A 14,701-nucleotide genomic window follows, 5' to 3' on the forward strand; every position below is an offset into this window, starting at 1 on the left:
CTTTTACTCCACACGTGATCCTTAAGATCACATTACAATACCTTGCACAGGACAACCAACTTATCATAACACACCCCTCCCTCCCCCCCCCCCCCCCCCCTTTTTTTTCTCCCCGAGTGTAGTTGTTTTGATCTGGAAGTGTGTCTGCGTTTTTTTTGTTTTGATTTTTCTGTTTCATATTTCGGAAACTATACTGACGTGGTGAATCGTTTTGTTTTCTTTTTACAGGGCCAGCTGGGCAGACCGGTAAGTTGTTTATATGATCACTCTTGTTACGAACATTTGAATGTTGTAAAATAAGGTAATATAAAAAGAGGTCCTTGTTTAGCGTTACATCGCTTCACGTTTGTTTTGACAATTTTCTGTTTTCCGTTTTCGTTACAGGGACCGCCAGGCCCTCCCGGCCCTCGGGTAAGTGACAACTCAGAATTGTAATTACCAACATTTTATTTAAGATTTCCTTTTGAACGTCCCAACAAGGCTCTTAAGGGTAATCGAGATACGCAGAGTGCGAGTCTTAGAAGGCTGGGTGGCAGATTCTAGGAGAATTATCTCACTTTTTGCCATAACTGTTTTGCTTTCAATTCGCGTTAAAGAGGCTCTGTCATGGCGATTTTGCTGTATTTTGGTCGAAACTGCTCAAATATTTGACAAAAACCCTTTTTGCTAACATGAAATTGCTCTTACAACACCTTGAAGAAAATATTAACGGATTTTTTCAAGGTTTTGCTAACTATAATCAGTTTTGAGCAACTTCTCTAAAATGCACATGAAGAACAATTTTTTCAAGTTACTATCCATTCCCATCCTATCCATCAGCAATCAAAGATAATTAAAACTAGTTTCTGTGCACTGGTAGGGTTATTGTAAACAACACTGAACCAGTATTTTAACGATTCCACCGATTCAAGTATGTTTTTTGGCCATTCAAAGTGGCACTGCCCCTTTCAGTCGCATTAAATCCAGTTCCCTTCATTTATAAACGCTGGCCTGTGTAAACCGACACATCACTAGGTCTCCCCACGACATTCTCCTCCTCTCACCAGTGATTGCACCGCGAAACAACGCCTGTTTACTTAGGCTAAATAAACACAAGTGTTTATTTACTTATTTATTTTTAGTAATACCTTAGTTAATCGCTAGCACCAGCTTGCTGAGATCCGAATGTCCTGAGTTTATATTTGTTGTCTTTAGGGTTTAGACGGCTACCCAGCACCAACAATGACCCGAACATCCCGTGGTGATCCAAGTAAAGGGCCAGGTGGTGGCGGTGATCCCGGTGAAGGCGGTGAACCCGGTGTTCGTGAAGGACCTAGTCCGGGAGGAGAAGGAGGATTTAACAGAGTGAGTTTACTAGGAGCAATAGTTTACACAATGTTCAGATTGCGTCATATGACGAATTTCCATCGACAGAAAGACCACATAAAAATGAGTAAGTTTACCAAGTTTGGTTACATTTCATTGTGTAGAAACCAGGCTGTGACTTGTTAAAGGTCGCCCAAATTCCATACAAAGTCTCTAATCTTTCGCATTTTTGAAAGCTTTCTACATGGTTGCAATCTAACGACAGAACGTAAAAGTTTTGTACACTGACTAATTTTAATGTGATCTTTCTTGTGATGGACTCCAATTTCTGATAACATGAAAAATTAGAAACTCGTCCCCAGTCTCCATTTGAACTTCGGAACGTGTTTCCTTTCCTTCCCCCTTTCCTGTCCTCCCTTCCTCCCATTCTTCTTTTATTCAGTCCAGCCTTCAATCCCTTCTTTGCCTTCTCTTCTTGTTTATCTTCTATTCCTTCCTGCCTTCTTCTGCTTGCTTCCTCTCTCTCTGTCATTCCATCCTTCGTTTGAAGGTTTCCATCCATCCAGCATTTCCTCCGTACCTACTTTTCTTGCTTTCCTCTATCCTTCCCGTATTTGTTGATCACCCTCCCTCCCAGTCTGCTTTCATCCCTCTCTGTGATTCTTTCCTTCCTTCGTCTTCATCCATCCATCTTCCCCTCCTTCCCTACCTTGTTTGCTTCCTTCTACCCCTCCTTGCCTCCCCTCGTCCGTTGCTCTTTTCTTCGTCCCTCCCTCCCTCCCACCCTCCATTATGCCTTCCTTTCTCTAGTCCCTTTCTTCTTTCTTTACTACCTTGTCACACTGTCTTATATTCGACCCCTTAGTTTATCGTACCATGATATTTAAAACATTTTCCGTCACTTTTTATCTCCATAGAAACGACGATCGGTGGAGAGCGTGGTATGTATGTTGTCATTTACCTGCGACTAAAACGTAGTTTATAGAAAGGAAGAAGTGGGAACCATGTCTCAATGGTCCCTTACCTGGCTGTGATCCTCAGTAATGGGTCCGTGATTATAGTATTGGTCAATATTCAGCTCACAATGAAATTTCACGTCATTCTATACATTCGAGGTACTTTCGAAGCGAAAGGAGAGACCACGACGACTAGCTACAAAATAAGCGGTTTGGGTGGATACGTTATATCGGTGTAGAGTAAAGAGCTTCACAACCTTTTTTTATAAACCCACTTTTTTTATAGCCATAACTTTCATTTATTTTGATATGAATTATGAATGCCATTAAATCACCAAGGCCTTTCAAGTTGTATATCATATATAGACTTTTGAGGGTTTTTTGTTGTTGATGTTTGTTTGTTTGTTTGTTTTTTACGACTTTTGAAAACAAAAAGGGGAGGTATTAATTTAGGTAGCCAGGGATTTAAGAGCAAGTGAAGAGAGCTTTTTTTCGATTTTTGTTTCAGGAAATGCAAATCGCAGACCGTATTGCTGATCTCAGCGAAAAGATGTTTTTCTTGGAACGCCGAGCCAACTCATCCATGTTCCCCGCTAAGACCTGCCGAGATCTTCAGCTATGTCACTCCGCTTATCAACTAGAGAACGGTAAAGTTGATTAATTTGAGTGGTCACATTTTAGGCTTTCATCCACAGTCCACCTTGTAGAGCATGATAAACAGCACCATAAGAAGGTACTGCTCAATAGCTATGTTTTGAATGGGCACACGTTAGGATGACCACAAAGAGTGCATGCATACTCCATTTTTATTAAAAATTAATTCAGTGTTTACTCTTGTGAAACGCATGAAAAACATACCACAGCAATTCAATACAGTATGGCACTTCGGACGCCATCTTGGATTTTTTTTAATCCATTGTCATGATCACTGGTGGATTGTATTGCCGCCATGCTTGTGCCGAAACAAAAGAAAATTTGCTCAGTTAGTTTGCATAAGAATGGAAGTTAACTCCCAGAGGAGAAAAATCCTATCCACTAACATGGCCGCCATGACGTCACACGCAATCAACCTATACCTTCAAAATAGTCAGCGGTTATAAACTAGCAAACATTTCTAAGGATTTTTACAGTTAATCATTACACTTGGCGTTGGCGTTTCAGATTACACGTTATCTATTTATTTGTTTGTATTTTGTATTATTCTCACAAAGGGAAAACAAACCTTCACGCAAACCTTAAAGACTCTGGGAACTAGTATTCACGTAATGCCCATGGGTAGTGCGTTATTCCGCCATCCTTCCTAACCAGTTGCCTCTGTTATTTATTTATTTATTTATTTATTTATTTATTTATTTTTTAATTGTTTGTGATATAGGTAATTATCTTGTCGATCCCAACGGCGGTTCCACGAAAGACCAGATCAAGGTTTTCTGTAATTTCACCACCCAAGCTACATGCATCAGACCTAAAGTGCAAAAGGTTGGTTATGGTCACGATTTACAGTCAAAAAAATTCATATCCAAGTACTACAATCAACAGCAATAGTGTTAAGACAGTATTACGGCCATGTCTTATTGGGATGAACTGTTTGCACCCAAACTGATTTGGTTGTGTGTTGAGCCCTTTCGTGTTCTTGGTTGAAACTCGGTTGTGCCTGGGCATAGTCTTAACTAGTCCTTTTGCACGTTACACGGGCGAGGAAGATGGCTGCTTTTGGGAGCCAAGTAACCATTTTGAGATATTTGTCGACAAAAGGCCGAGAAGTAAGCTCACTTTCTATTTGTAACACGTAAGCAAATTATCTGTGAGCTATCGATTTTTTTAACAATTGAAACTGCTTTAAGGTTTCACTTAATCCTTTTGAGTACGTTGCGCGCAAAGACCCGTAGGCTTTTAGTTTTAGAACAGAGTGCCAAACCTATGTATCATTTCAAAGTTTATAAAACTGAAAAACGCGGGAAATCAAAATTTCTTGGATAAAATACAACTGTATCCTCAACGAGACGTTGACCACAAATTGACCAAGGTTTGTAAATGTGAATTATCCGCGTGACCATTTTACTCTCTGGAACGCCCGGTGGTTCGTGGTTTTTCAGTGCACCAAACCTTTGAGTACAATACGCCAAGCAGCCCTGTTCATTTGAGTTCTGACACTTGTTTGCCTTTTAGCTTGATAAGGATACATGGCAGACGCAAGTGGATCCACGAATGAAAGTCGCCTGGTTTGCTGAGGACTTGAACAACGACAACAAGGTTTGAAACGTTGTGTCTAAAGGCGTTGTAGGTGAAAATTTAAATTAATAAGTCGGATCCTAACCACTAGACCATATGGGAATTCACATAAGTGAGAGACCATCGCCGTTATGTCTGCAACTTTAAAAGCAGTTGCAAAAAGAAGGCCTTTTAGAAAAATTCAGGCTTGAAAGGGATTCGAACCCATGACCTGTGATACCGGCGCAGTGCTCGAACAACTATGCTATCAAGTCGGTAGCCTGCGAACGAGCTTTACACCTTTGTCACAAGTTAAATGGAATAGGCCGTTTCCGAGTTGCTGTGAATCTCATTATGAAAGCGAGGCTAAGTGCAAAGTTTTTATTATGAAAATTAGTTTCATTCATATGCAAACAAAACTAATTTCCATATGAAAAGCTTTTGCACTTAGCCTCGCTTTCATAATGAGGTTCACAGCAACTCGGAAATGGCCTATTGGTATAAAGCAAATCAATATTTAGAAACAACCTTTGTCATAGTACTCATACGATATATCAGCGATGACAAGCAACAAGAACAACAAATTAAACATTTTACCGTGTTGTAGCTCGGTTTTCCCAAGTCTTTAAAATCGGTGAAGTCCGCAGTTTGCCTTTAATTTCCGGAGAGAGATTGTACTTGGGAATCGACGGACTCCAAAAGCGAGATATGATTACGTCCCTTTGAACTGAGATTCTCAATGTCCAATTATTCGGCTGACGAGACTCTTAGCCGTGCATGCTGCCATTTTGTTTCGAATGACTCCAAACGTAAAAGGTAAGTTTATCGCTTTAGAGTGTCTCCATGTCCTCTTTTTCATCTTTTTGGCGAGGTCCGCCATTTTGTTTCCTAAGTGGTCGAGAAAAAGGCTGCCTTTCCACTACCTCATAAAACCTATGCAATACATGCCCAAGCCATATACACTGGACAGCGTAATACAGTAGTCGACCGACCAGCGAATTTAATTTTTTCGATATTCCTTCCGTCACGAATTAACAGAGCCTTCTCGTATATTCTTCTAGTAATAGTCCAGGAATTACCACGGGAAGATTGACCATTAAACCCCATGTAAAAAGAGTATCTGATAACAGCTTCACGTTTTGGAAGAAGTACAGTATATTTTTCTTTCTTTGCAGATTGAATACGAGATTGACGACATCCAACTGTCGTATCTACAACTGCTGAGTAACCACGCCCAGCAAGTCTTCACGTTCAAATGTAAAAACGCGGTGACCTGGTACGACCAGAGCGCGCGCAGCTTCAAAAAGGCTGTCAAGTTCGAAGGCTCCAGCGGACACGAGTTTAGCTCCAAATCCAAATCAAAGAAGGCCATGATCAAGGTTCCATTCGATGGTTGCCAGGTAACAGTGATGCTTACACATCTAACCATATGATATTGTGGGCTTTCACACTGTCACAGCTGTCTAATCCTTACTTTTATCTGTGGATTGAATATTGTCCCAGTTGTTCAAAGCCCGATTAAGCTAATCCTGGGTAAACGTGAACTTTGGTTGGAGTATATTTACTAATCCATAAGGATTCGTCCAAAAGATTTTTGTCCCAAAGTTTCACCTTAGACTTTTCTTTACCATTAGCTTAAAATGAGCCTTTAAAATCATTTTTAATGAGCGAGACGAAAACCTCGGTTAACTTTTAATCGTGGATTAGCGTTAATCGGGTTCCGAACAACCCGGCCCAGAGTGCCACTTTCTCACGATGCTGTTTGTTCTTCAGTATTCCTCAAATGATATGAAATTTGAGGTTTAGCTTGGGATTGAAAGGGTCAACTGGTATATCAGTTCGCCTGTTCTTCATCCCCCCCCCCCCCCTTCCTTTCTTATACCTAGGCCTAAACCATTATCGTCAATTGGAAATATTTGAATGTCTTCACTGACAACTTTTTTTCTCTTTAGGTTAAGGACGGATCCCAGCGCGACACACAATTTGTGATCAGCTCCACTCAAGCCTCCAGGCTTCCTATTGTAGACTTTGCTGCTTATGACTTAGCGGGAGAACTAGAGGTTGAAATTGGCGAAGTTTGTTTCTGGTGAACTGTGTATAATACGTAGCGATTCTTCCCGTCCCGCCCTATTTTATTAATAAAGTTTTGGTCGGTAGACGTTTAGTTTTTTCTCGAAGTGCTCTTTTCTCAGTAAAATAATGTTGTAGAGTGGCTTGTTTGCATTTTTCAGTTTTGTGGTGTCATTTCAGTCCCTAAGGATAAGCTTATTACCAAATAAAGAAGTCATTTTGCAATGGCAAGCGATGTGTAATCCGTAGGTAAATTAACTAGCCAAAAGATTGTTAAATAAGTATTGCATGATTTGATCGCGATATTTCGCAGAAAGTGGGCAGTTGTTTTCACAATATATCTGATGCCCATTCTAATAATAAAGAGCTTTAAAATTCCGTGAACACGGCAGTTAATCATTGTCAACAAGCTATAACAGCGCGCAACAGCTTAGGAGTTTATCCAGTTTCCGTTTTTTCACCTTATTGATATGAAGAAGCTCTTGTATTAATATAAACTATTAAATAGTCAATGAACAAAACAGGTTTTAACTCTATTTTAGAAGTACGTGGGAGTACAGCTCCTCATCCCCTCCTCCCCACCCCCCCAAAAAAAGAAACCTCTTTCCCCATCTGTTACAATTTTTAGGCTTCGTTTTAGGGGAACGCTAGAACAATCTTCGTTTTCAAAGTTGACGCGAAAAAAAAAGGTTGCAAAGGAAGAGAGAGAGTTCTTGTGGTAGAGTAAGCGCCACAAAGGCCTTAAAACCACTCTTAGAACTTTATTCAAACCGTTCCACACGAAGACATTACGAACACTTCCCGCTCGCTCACTCAATGTTCCCGGATGTGTCACATGCGCAACCGCTGAACACTATAGTTCTCCATCCTTGGAGACCCAGGAATGAAAATCGGAAAGGACCAGGCTTATCGCAAGTTAGACGAGATGGAAACGCGGGTGCAGTTTACATTTTCTAGGACTTAGGCCAACCCTCACCAGACACATCTTTTCAACAGAGTGAGTTGTACTTTCATTAAGCGGAAATGGATTCTTTGAGACTTATTCCCAAGAAACAACTAAGTGCAAATGCAAACAACTGGATTAAGTCGTGTTATTATTGACTTGGCCAAATGTAGAAACGAGGGTCGATTTGTCTTGATACAAACCTCTGTGCTTTTTATAAAGTGTGCACGGCGGCCATGTTGGAGGACTAAAACAATAGAAGATGTTTGCATAAAAATAGAATATATTTCCCAAGGGAAAATCATTGTATTGTTTTGGTCCTCCAACATGGCCGTCGTGCACACACTCTATAGGAAAATGGACTTTTGGCATAAAGCAGTGATAAAGTCAACCCCAGCCTCTCTCCCACGTTAGGGTCAGGTCACAAAGCACAGCTTTAAAATGAGCCATTTATGTCGAAACAAAAAAAGACCAGAAAAACAAGATTTTCCACGGACAGGCTTTATTACTATGACACATACCGAATATATAATGTTTATTATAGGAAAACTAACAGTGTCACAGGAAAATACTGTACAACACTTGTTTGAATAGACCGCTTTCATATTCACGGTATTGAACTGGAACTAGCTTGCACATGCACGAGGCTGAAGCGTGGGAATCACATGAAAATATTTTTTAATATATTACCCCGCAAGAGAGCCTCCATTGCAAGTTAGGTTCAGTACAAATAACCTCTGTTGAAACCCTTCAGGATTTCCAACACAGACTTTGAAGTTTGAACCACCTTGTAGAACATAATAAACAGCACCACAGAAAAGTACTGCTTAATAGCTTTCATTTGAATGGTTACACTTTAGGATTTCACCCACAAACTCAAAAGTCAGAACCACCTTGTACAGCATAATAAACAGCACCAAATAAAGAAAGTACAGTTTAATAGCTTAAATTTGCATGGTTATACGGATTCAAAAGTTGGCACCACATTGTACAGACTAATAAACAGCACAACAAGAAAGTAACGCTCAGTAGCCTTCATTTGAGTGGTCAATTTCATCTACGGATTCAAAAGTTAGAACCATTTTGTGCAGCGTAATAAACAGCACGACAGGGAAAGCACAATATCAACTGATTTTATTTCAACGTCTCACTTCAGTATTACATGATCGTTAAAAAAGCATAAACAACTCTTGAATAATTAATGACTCGCCAGGAGAGCGTTCAGCAAACGGAACTTCTCAGTTGTACAATCTCATCAATCACTCCACAGCAGTCTATTATATCGCCATTACCCTGTACCTCCCTCGGACACATACAGGCTTAGTCCCGCTGTAATTCATAAGCTTATCAGAATGTTCCTGGTCATTAAGTTCTTGATGAGAACTGAGTGGGTGAAATCCTAAAGTGTTGTTGTAAAGTGTTGTTGTTATTCAAGACACGAAGCCCTGAACAAGCAAATCAAACATCCATGAAATATGTGTATTTATTTATATTTATTTATTTCACACTTGGTTACTAAAACTATTCTTGACCAACTCAGTGTATCCGGCTCGCTGACCTCACAAACAGCAAATCGTTAATGATATTTTCCTAATCCGGACCTCACACTAGGTCAATAAGATATCGATATTACATAGTTCCCTTTGAAAGTAAAGCAAAGTAAAGAAACCTTAAGAAATACGAGGGCTAGAGTTAAGAAATAAAATAGGTAATGAACAAACTGTACATTGATAAATTACTCTTGAACAAGCACTCTCTGCTTGTTTGCTATAAAGATGCATGTTTACTGTATATTTGATGATTACGTAATGCAACTGAAATCAATGCACCATTAATCATTAGTTCTCTTTTATATCAGTGCTGTGTGGTCTCGCACCATTCCACTTAACCCAAGTACTTCCAATAGATTTTGCAGACCCCCAACCTACATGTAATTTAATTAGAACACCTATATTTCTATTTAGGAATAACCGGCACTATAACGCTTGTTATCTCCTAGTGCAGTAGCCTTGCAGCTAATTACTTTGTAAATTATTGCACGTTGAAATAAATCACATTTATTCAATTGCATTTTACGATGTGCCCTTGAACGATTAGAAGCGGGTTTCATTGGTTAATTTACAATATCTGCCTACTTAGTGTTCCAAAGTTGCGGCCACTTACAATGAATCCTCCTCAAAGAATTGTATGAGATTTGAAGTATGGCTCAATATTGATGGAAGCAAATACATTTTCAGTAGAGTATCGGACCGGTTTTTTTCTTATTTTATTTTATTTATTTCAGTTATTATTTTTTGGTACAATTATTGTGCAAGAAACCATTGGCACATTCCATTGGCACGCTTATCATTTGCTTTCCTTCTCGCGACAAAAGAATACTGAGCCAATAAATGTTTGTGTTTGACTAGCCGAGTAACACTTGCTCTATACTGATGCTGTTTAAGATTGAAGCAATATCTTCCCTTCGCCTACTCAGTTGATTCTAGAAGAACTTTGAGCACGCCGGTTTTTTTGTTCGTGGGTGAGCTAGAGTTACACCGTGGGAACTTGTAGCTCAGTCTTTGGTGCAGACAAACGACTTCCTCTTAGCCTACCACAACCACACTGAGCTACCGCAACTCTTAATTTTATGCCAGGAAACAGTTACATTAATTTACAAAGAAATAGGGTCAGTTATTAAGAGACAGTTTAGACGGCGTTTAACAAAACCACGTTCTAAGCCATTTTCAATTTTGCCCACAGTCATATCAAAACAATATCTGCTGTTTACAGTAACAAGAAGGCTTGCATCCCAGACTAGAAAACTATTTATCTTCCAAATATAAACCACTTATCAACAGACTTGGAGGCCCACTGATTGTCTTAAGCCGCGGCGTAAGTTAGACTCTGTTTAAATTACTGGCCCGTAATGTTTGGCATGTCGCGTGGAAGGGACACAGGAAACCTCTCAGTAAGTCTCGCCGTCCGGGAATCAAACCTATCACCTGTACACCAGCTGAATTTCTGTGGGTCTCTACAAACAATATTCCGCTATATTCAATACACTGTACAATTTCTTTCTCATATTCAATGTTCAATATTGTGGCAAATTTTCGTCCTCAGAAGTCCTTCAAGAACTGAACAACCGAATGCTAACAACATAACATTACTGATATAGTGCCAAGTTGTGAAAGAATGATTTAGTTTTCTGTTATTGTCTCAGAAGTACAGCAACCACACAGGACGCTGTCAATATTACTGATCCTACTAAGAAAATGACCTATCTCACCACATGTCTCCCAGCCAGTCAATGGTCAGAGCATTCTTCATTTGATTTCTTTGTTACAAAGTAACAACTTTCTCATAACTATCGCTATATTAAACTCCCCGTATCCCAGAGTTCCTCTGTCTCCCTTTCAGGCTCATGATAGCACAAGCTGTGCACTGCAGTACCTCCGGTTGAATGAGTCGGTAGACTAGGCAACAGGCGTGTTGAATTTGTGGTTGGTTAACCACGAGTGGGCGTTTGACACATCCTTGACACCAAAGGCCAAGTACCTGGTCAATAAATTTTGAAAACAATATCTTGTTGTGACTCTGTAGTCTTTCAACGTCTGTGATTCTAATGGGATTTAGGAGGACGGACTTCGCTTGCGATGTTGAGCATTCCCAAGGTACGTGATAACGTGGGGGTGGTTTGAGTTTTTGGACCACGTCTGGCATTCCAGATAGCAGACATCTCCAGCGCACGAAACTCTTGATATGTTCTTTAACATGCTCACTTTCACGCACATAGGCAACTTACAAATCAGTCAAATTATATTTCATTAAATTTCGAAACAACATGAATACTTAGACCCGTGCCCAAGTCTAGACGAAATTTGAATTTCTGAAGAGGTCTGCTTTGTTCCTAAAAAGATTAAATGTAATAACAAAGCGGCGAAACTATGGCTATCTACTCTTCTTCTCAGTGATGGTAAAGTAAGACAATAATTGCACGAAATTTCTTTTACACATGGAATTTACCAAATTTACGTTCAATTAGAAAAATATGTGTTTGATCAGCTATAGGTCAGACATATTTTCTCGAAGTCTAATTTTCGATCGCGAGATCTAATATATTTTCAATTATCAGGTAGACCTTAGCTTACAAACGTGATGACAACAGGACCGTGCGACATCACGCTATATCAATGACTGACACACATAACAAAGTCATTAATCTTAAATCTACGCACCTAAACGGTTTTACTCAAATCACGTTGAATCCTTGATCCTAAGCCAAACCAACGTATATACGCACGCTTAAAAATTGCGGTTCCCCGATATCCTTAATTATTGCTAATCTCTGCTTGTCATGCCAAAGTAACAAACTAATTGCGGTAACCACATTATTTAGAACGGTAAGCTCCGTCGAAGCTGTTTTGTAAGTCATGTTGCTTCATGCAAACAGGTTTACATAAGGAAAGAATTTGTGTTTATGTCATGTCTGTCAAGTACTTAAGAGTACCATCAATTAAAAACTCACACGAATGGAACTATCTCGCCTTCCTTGTTGCACGAAAACCGTACTTGTTGAGTAATATCTATTTCTAGCGAGTTCTATGCTGTGCATATGACTTTCTTTTACTAATTTTCTTGTCCTTCAGTGGAGTGTTTGCAGTAATCGTGTTTAAATCGCATACTAATTGGTTTAACCACCAGGCGTTAATTAGACGATAAAAATATTTACTATGTAATCTAGATTGACAGTTTGTCGCCCATAACATTTTTTGGCGTGTGTGGAAGTTCTCTTATCATAATTTTTTTGCTCTATTCACTTCCTAAGCGTAATTCTACTGGCCGAAAAAAAAAAAAAAGAAAACTTGTGTGGTTAGTGTTCGATATTGGCTAGCAAATTGTTAACTAAGTTTTTCAAAGTGGTTCTGAGTATCACCAATTGCAAAGTCTTGAACGATTAAGGTCATCGAGTAGTGGTTTAGCAACAACCATTTGGGCATCTCTGTATTGCTGTTAATAGGAAAGCTTGGGACACAATGAAGAACGATTGCTAGAGCTTAGTCTGCCTGCCAGTCAAAGTCGAACAGCAGATTAATTAGAAGAGTCAATAAAAGAATACCAGATGAGGCGTAGCTTCTCCTCCTAGTTAATTACCCTTCCACGCCCCTCGAATCCATTACACACTAGCTATTGAGAAATGCTTGTTCACCATTGGTCGGTCATTGACAAGTTATTAACGCATCCGTGTTAAGACACGTGTTAAATGTCATTTATATGAACTGGCAGATGCAGAGTTAAGTCGTTGACGATCTACTTAGCTCGTGTATATCATAGCGCAGCGTGTGCGAAGAAAGCGTCATGAAAAAATTCTTGCTGTTGGTGTTTTTTCTCCTTGTGTCTGTGGAAGTGGTTGACAGTGTTGTTTATAGCTGGATACTCAGCGTGAATCCTGTTGATACAGATGAGGGAAAAGAGACCACGAGAGACAATAAGACTAAAGGAAATTCAACTGTGCAAGTAAGTAGGATAAGTGTCCATAAATTGGTCACTATCGTTTGAGCATGCATGTCACATAATCTAGATAGCCTCAATCAGATTTATCCAGTACCAATGCAGGGTGTAATGGATTTCTAAGATATTCATGTCCTCTACCTATAGCACTGCAGAAAAGACAGACATTGCCGGCAAGGAAATTACTGTCACAAACACAACGGGTTATGTCATGTTTGCAAGCCAAAAGACTCGCCGTGTCGGCGGAACAACATGTGCTGCGGTGAGATGGAGTGCATGTTTGGATTTTGTCGGACAGCTATGCCTCGAGGAACCAAAGGAGCGAGGTGCAGGAAAGACCGAAAATGTGGCACAGGTCTTTGCTGTGTGAGAGTTCACGGGGAGCCAATATGCAGACAGTTACTTCAAGAGGGCGAAGATTGTTCTGTACCGGAAGGAGGCCTAGGATACTCATTGAATCAGAAGTGCCCTTGCGCCGCAGGTTTAACTTGCAAGAAAGTTAAACATCGTCACAGGAAAAGGTAAGAGGATATGTACCGACCCGATGGTGTTTGCTCCGTGACATTCGCACCTCAATTCCCAGACATTGTTGTCAAAGTTCTACGCAGTAAAGCTGTACAAGAATTTCGTTAAACTGATAAAATCACACATTCATGATTCCTTTGTTTTCCTCTTTGTGCTTTAAGCTGTTTTGGCCTAACTTCATTTCCGTTCGCGATTTTTCGTTACTAACCGCAAAAGTTATTGATTTTAAATTCTCATGAATTGTGAAATCAATTTAATATGCTTGTCTGTTGTTTATTTGCAGACTGGTTGCTCGGCTTGACAGAAAAAAGAGAGTTTGCCAAAAACTTTAGCCAAAGGAGGGCGTAAAGAGTCGAGGAGGACAAATTCCCGCGAAATATGCCAAGTGTACCTCGAGTTAAAGAACTGGGAACGAAGACCGAACTTGTGCGACAGCGATGCACACTAAAAGCATTCCCACTGCAATATAAACCAAACTATTGAAGTGTTAGATAAATATAATTATGTATATAACAGAGTCCACACTCCAAGAGAAAGTAGATTTAAATGATAGTATAAATTATCAAACATTTCGTTCCTGATTTCATGTTAACGTTTAAGTAACGTGAGTTGCACTTGAAAAGGACGATAAAGCGGAGAAAATAGTTATATTTCAGTGGCGTGGAAGGCCATCAATATGCAAAGTCAGTGTAAACATTGTTGAAACTTTTGTTGACTAGTACAATGGCTTTGAGGTGTCAAAACCAAGACATTTATGATTTAATGGACGTAAAGCGTTAAGTGAATTTGCCAAGATTTTTCTCAAGAATATAAAGTTTGAAAATTAATCACGTCGTGTCGTTTTGTTAAGTGAGAAAAAAAGTTTCACGGTTCAGCTACTCTGCGCAGTTAGGCTGCGTGCTAGTTTTTACCGTCGTCAAACTACTGAAAGCTAGAAAAGTTTTGCATTTTACAGTTGCTTGGTAAGTCCTTGGGTCAATATTACAGCATTAAGCTGTGACGCAATTATCTGGAATCAAGAGACAGGCAAAAGAAATTTCGAAACAACTGTTTTTGTTTTAGGTTGAAATACTTTTCGTTCCAACCCAAACTGCTTTTACAGAGTGATTACTAAACTACTGATTAGACCCTCCCCACGATCACCAGGTTCTCTGTGATGACTAATTAGGTTATTCATCGCAAACAATGGAAAATTCCTTAA

General features: G+C 39.6%; 2 protein-coding genes across 4 annotated transcripts in view; both read left to right on the forward strand.

The window, feature by feature from the left end:
- LOC146461750 (uncharacterized) overlaps window positions 1-6,926 on the forward strand; it is a 76,110-nt gene extending 69,184 nt beyond the window's left edge. For 2 of the 3 annotated variants that reach the window (XM_085086561.1, XM_085086560.1), the window contains exons 60-68: window positions 229-246; window positions 385-411; window positions 1,195-1,344; window positions 2,223-2,246; window positions 2,770-2,908; window positions 3,637-3,740; window positions 4,431-4,514; window positions 5,648-5,872; window positions 6,425-6,926. In XM_085086561.1, coding sequence (XP_084942687.1) covers window positions 229-246; window positions 385-411; window positions 1,195-1,344; window positions 2,223-2,246; window positions 2,770-2,908; window positions 3,637-3,740; window positions 4,431-4,514; window positions 5,648-5,872; window positions 6,425-6,562 — 909 coding nt within the window. In that variant the 3' untranslated portion in view covers window positions 6,563-6,926. Of the gene's footprint in view, window positions 1-228; window positions 254-384; window positions 412-1,174; window positions 1,345-2,222; window positions 2,247-2,769; window positions 2,909-3,636; window positions 3,741-4,430; window positions 4,515-5,647; window positions 5,873-6,424 lie in introns of those variants that run through there. The other variant, XM_085086562.1, reaches the window with a different exon arrangement.
- Window positions 6,927-11,988: 5,062 nt separating this feature from the next.
- Window positions 11,989-14,327, forward strand: LOC146461752 (dickkopf-related protein 2-like). Its single transcript, XM_085086636.1, has 3 exons — window positions 11,989-12,981; window positions 13,123-13,496; window positions 13,784-14,327. Exons 1-3 carry the CDS (start codon window positions 12,823-12,825, stop codon window positions 13,830-13,832), a joined length of 582 nt encoding a protein of 193 aa, XP_084942762.1. The 5' UTR covers window positions 11,989-12,822; the 3' UTR covers window positions 13,833-14,327.
- The last annotated feature ends 374 nt before the right edge of the window (window positions 14,328-14,701 follow it).

The sequence above is a fragment of the Pavona decussata genome, unplaced genomic scaffold (assembly GCF_977016875.1).
Source record: "Pavona decussata unplaced genomic scaffold, jaPavDecu1.1 SCAFFOLD_195, whole genome shotgun sequence".
Classification (NCBI taxonomy): domain Eukaryota; kingdom Metazoa; phylum Cnidaria; class Anthozoa; order Scleractinia; family Agariciidae; genus Pavona; species Pavona decussata.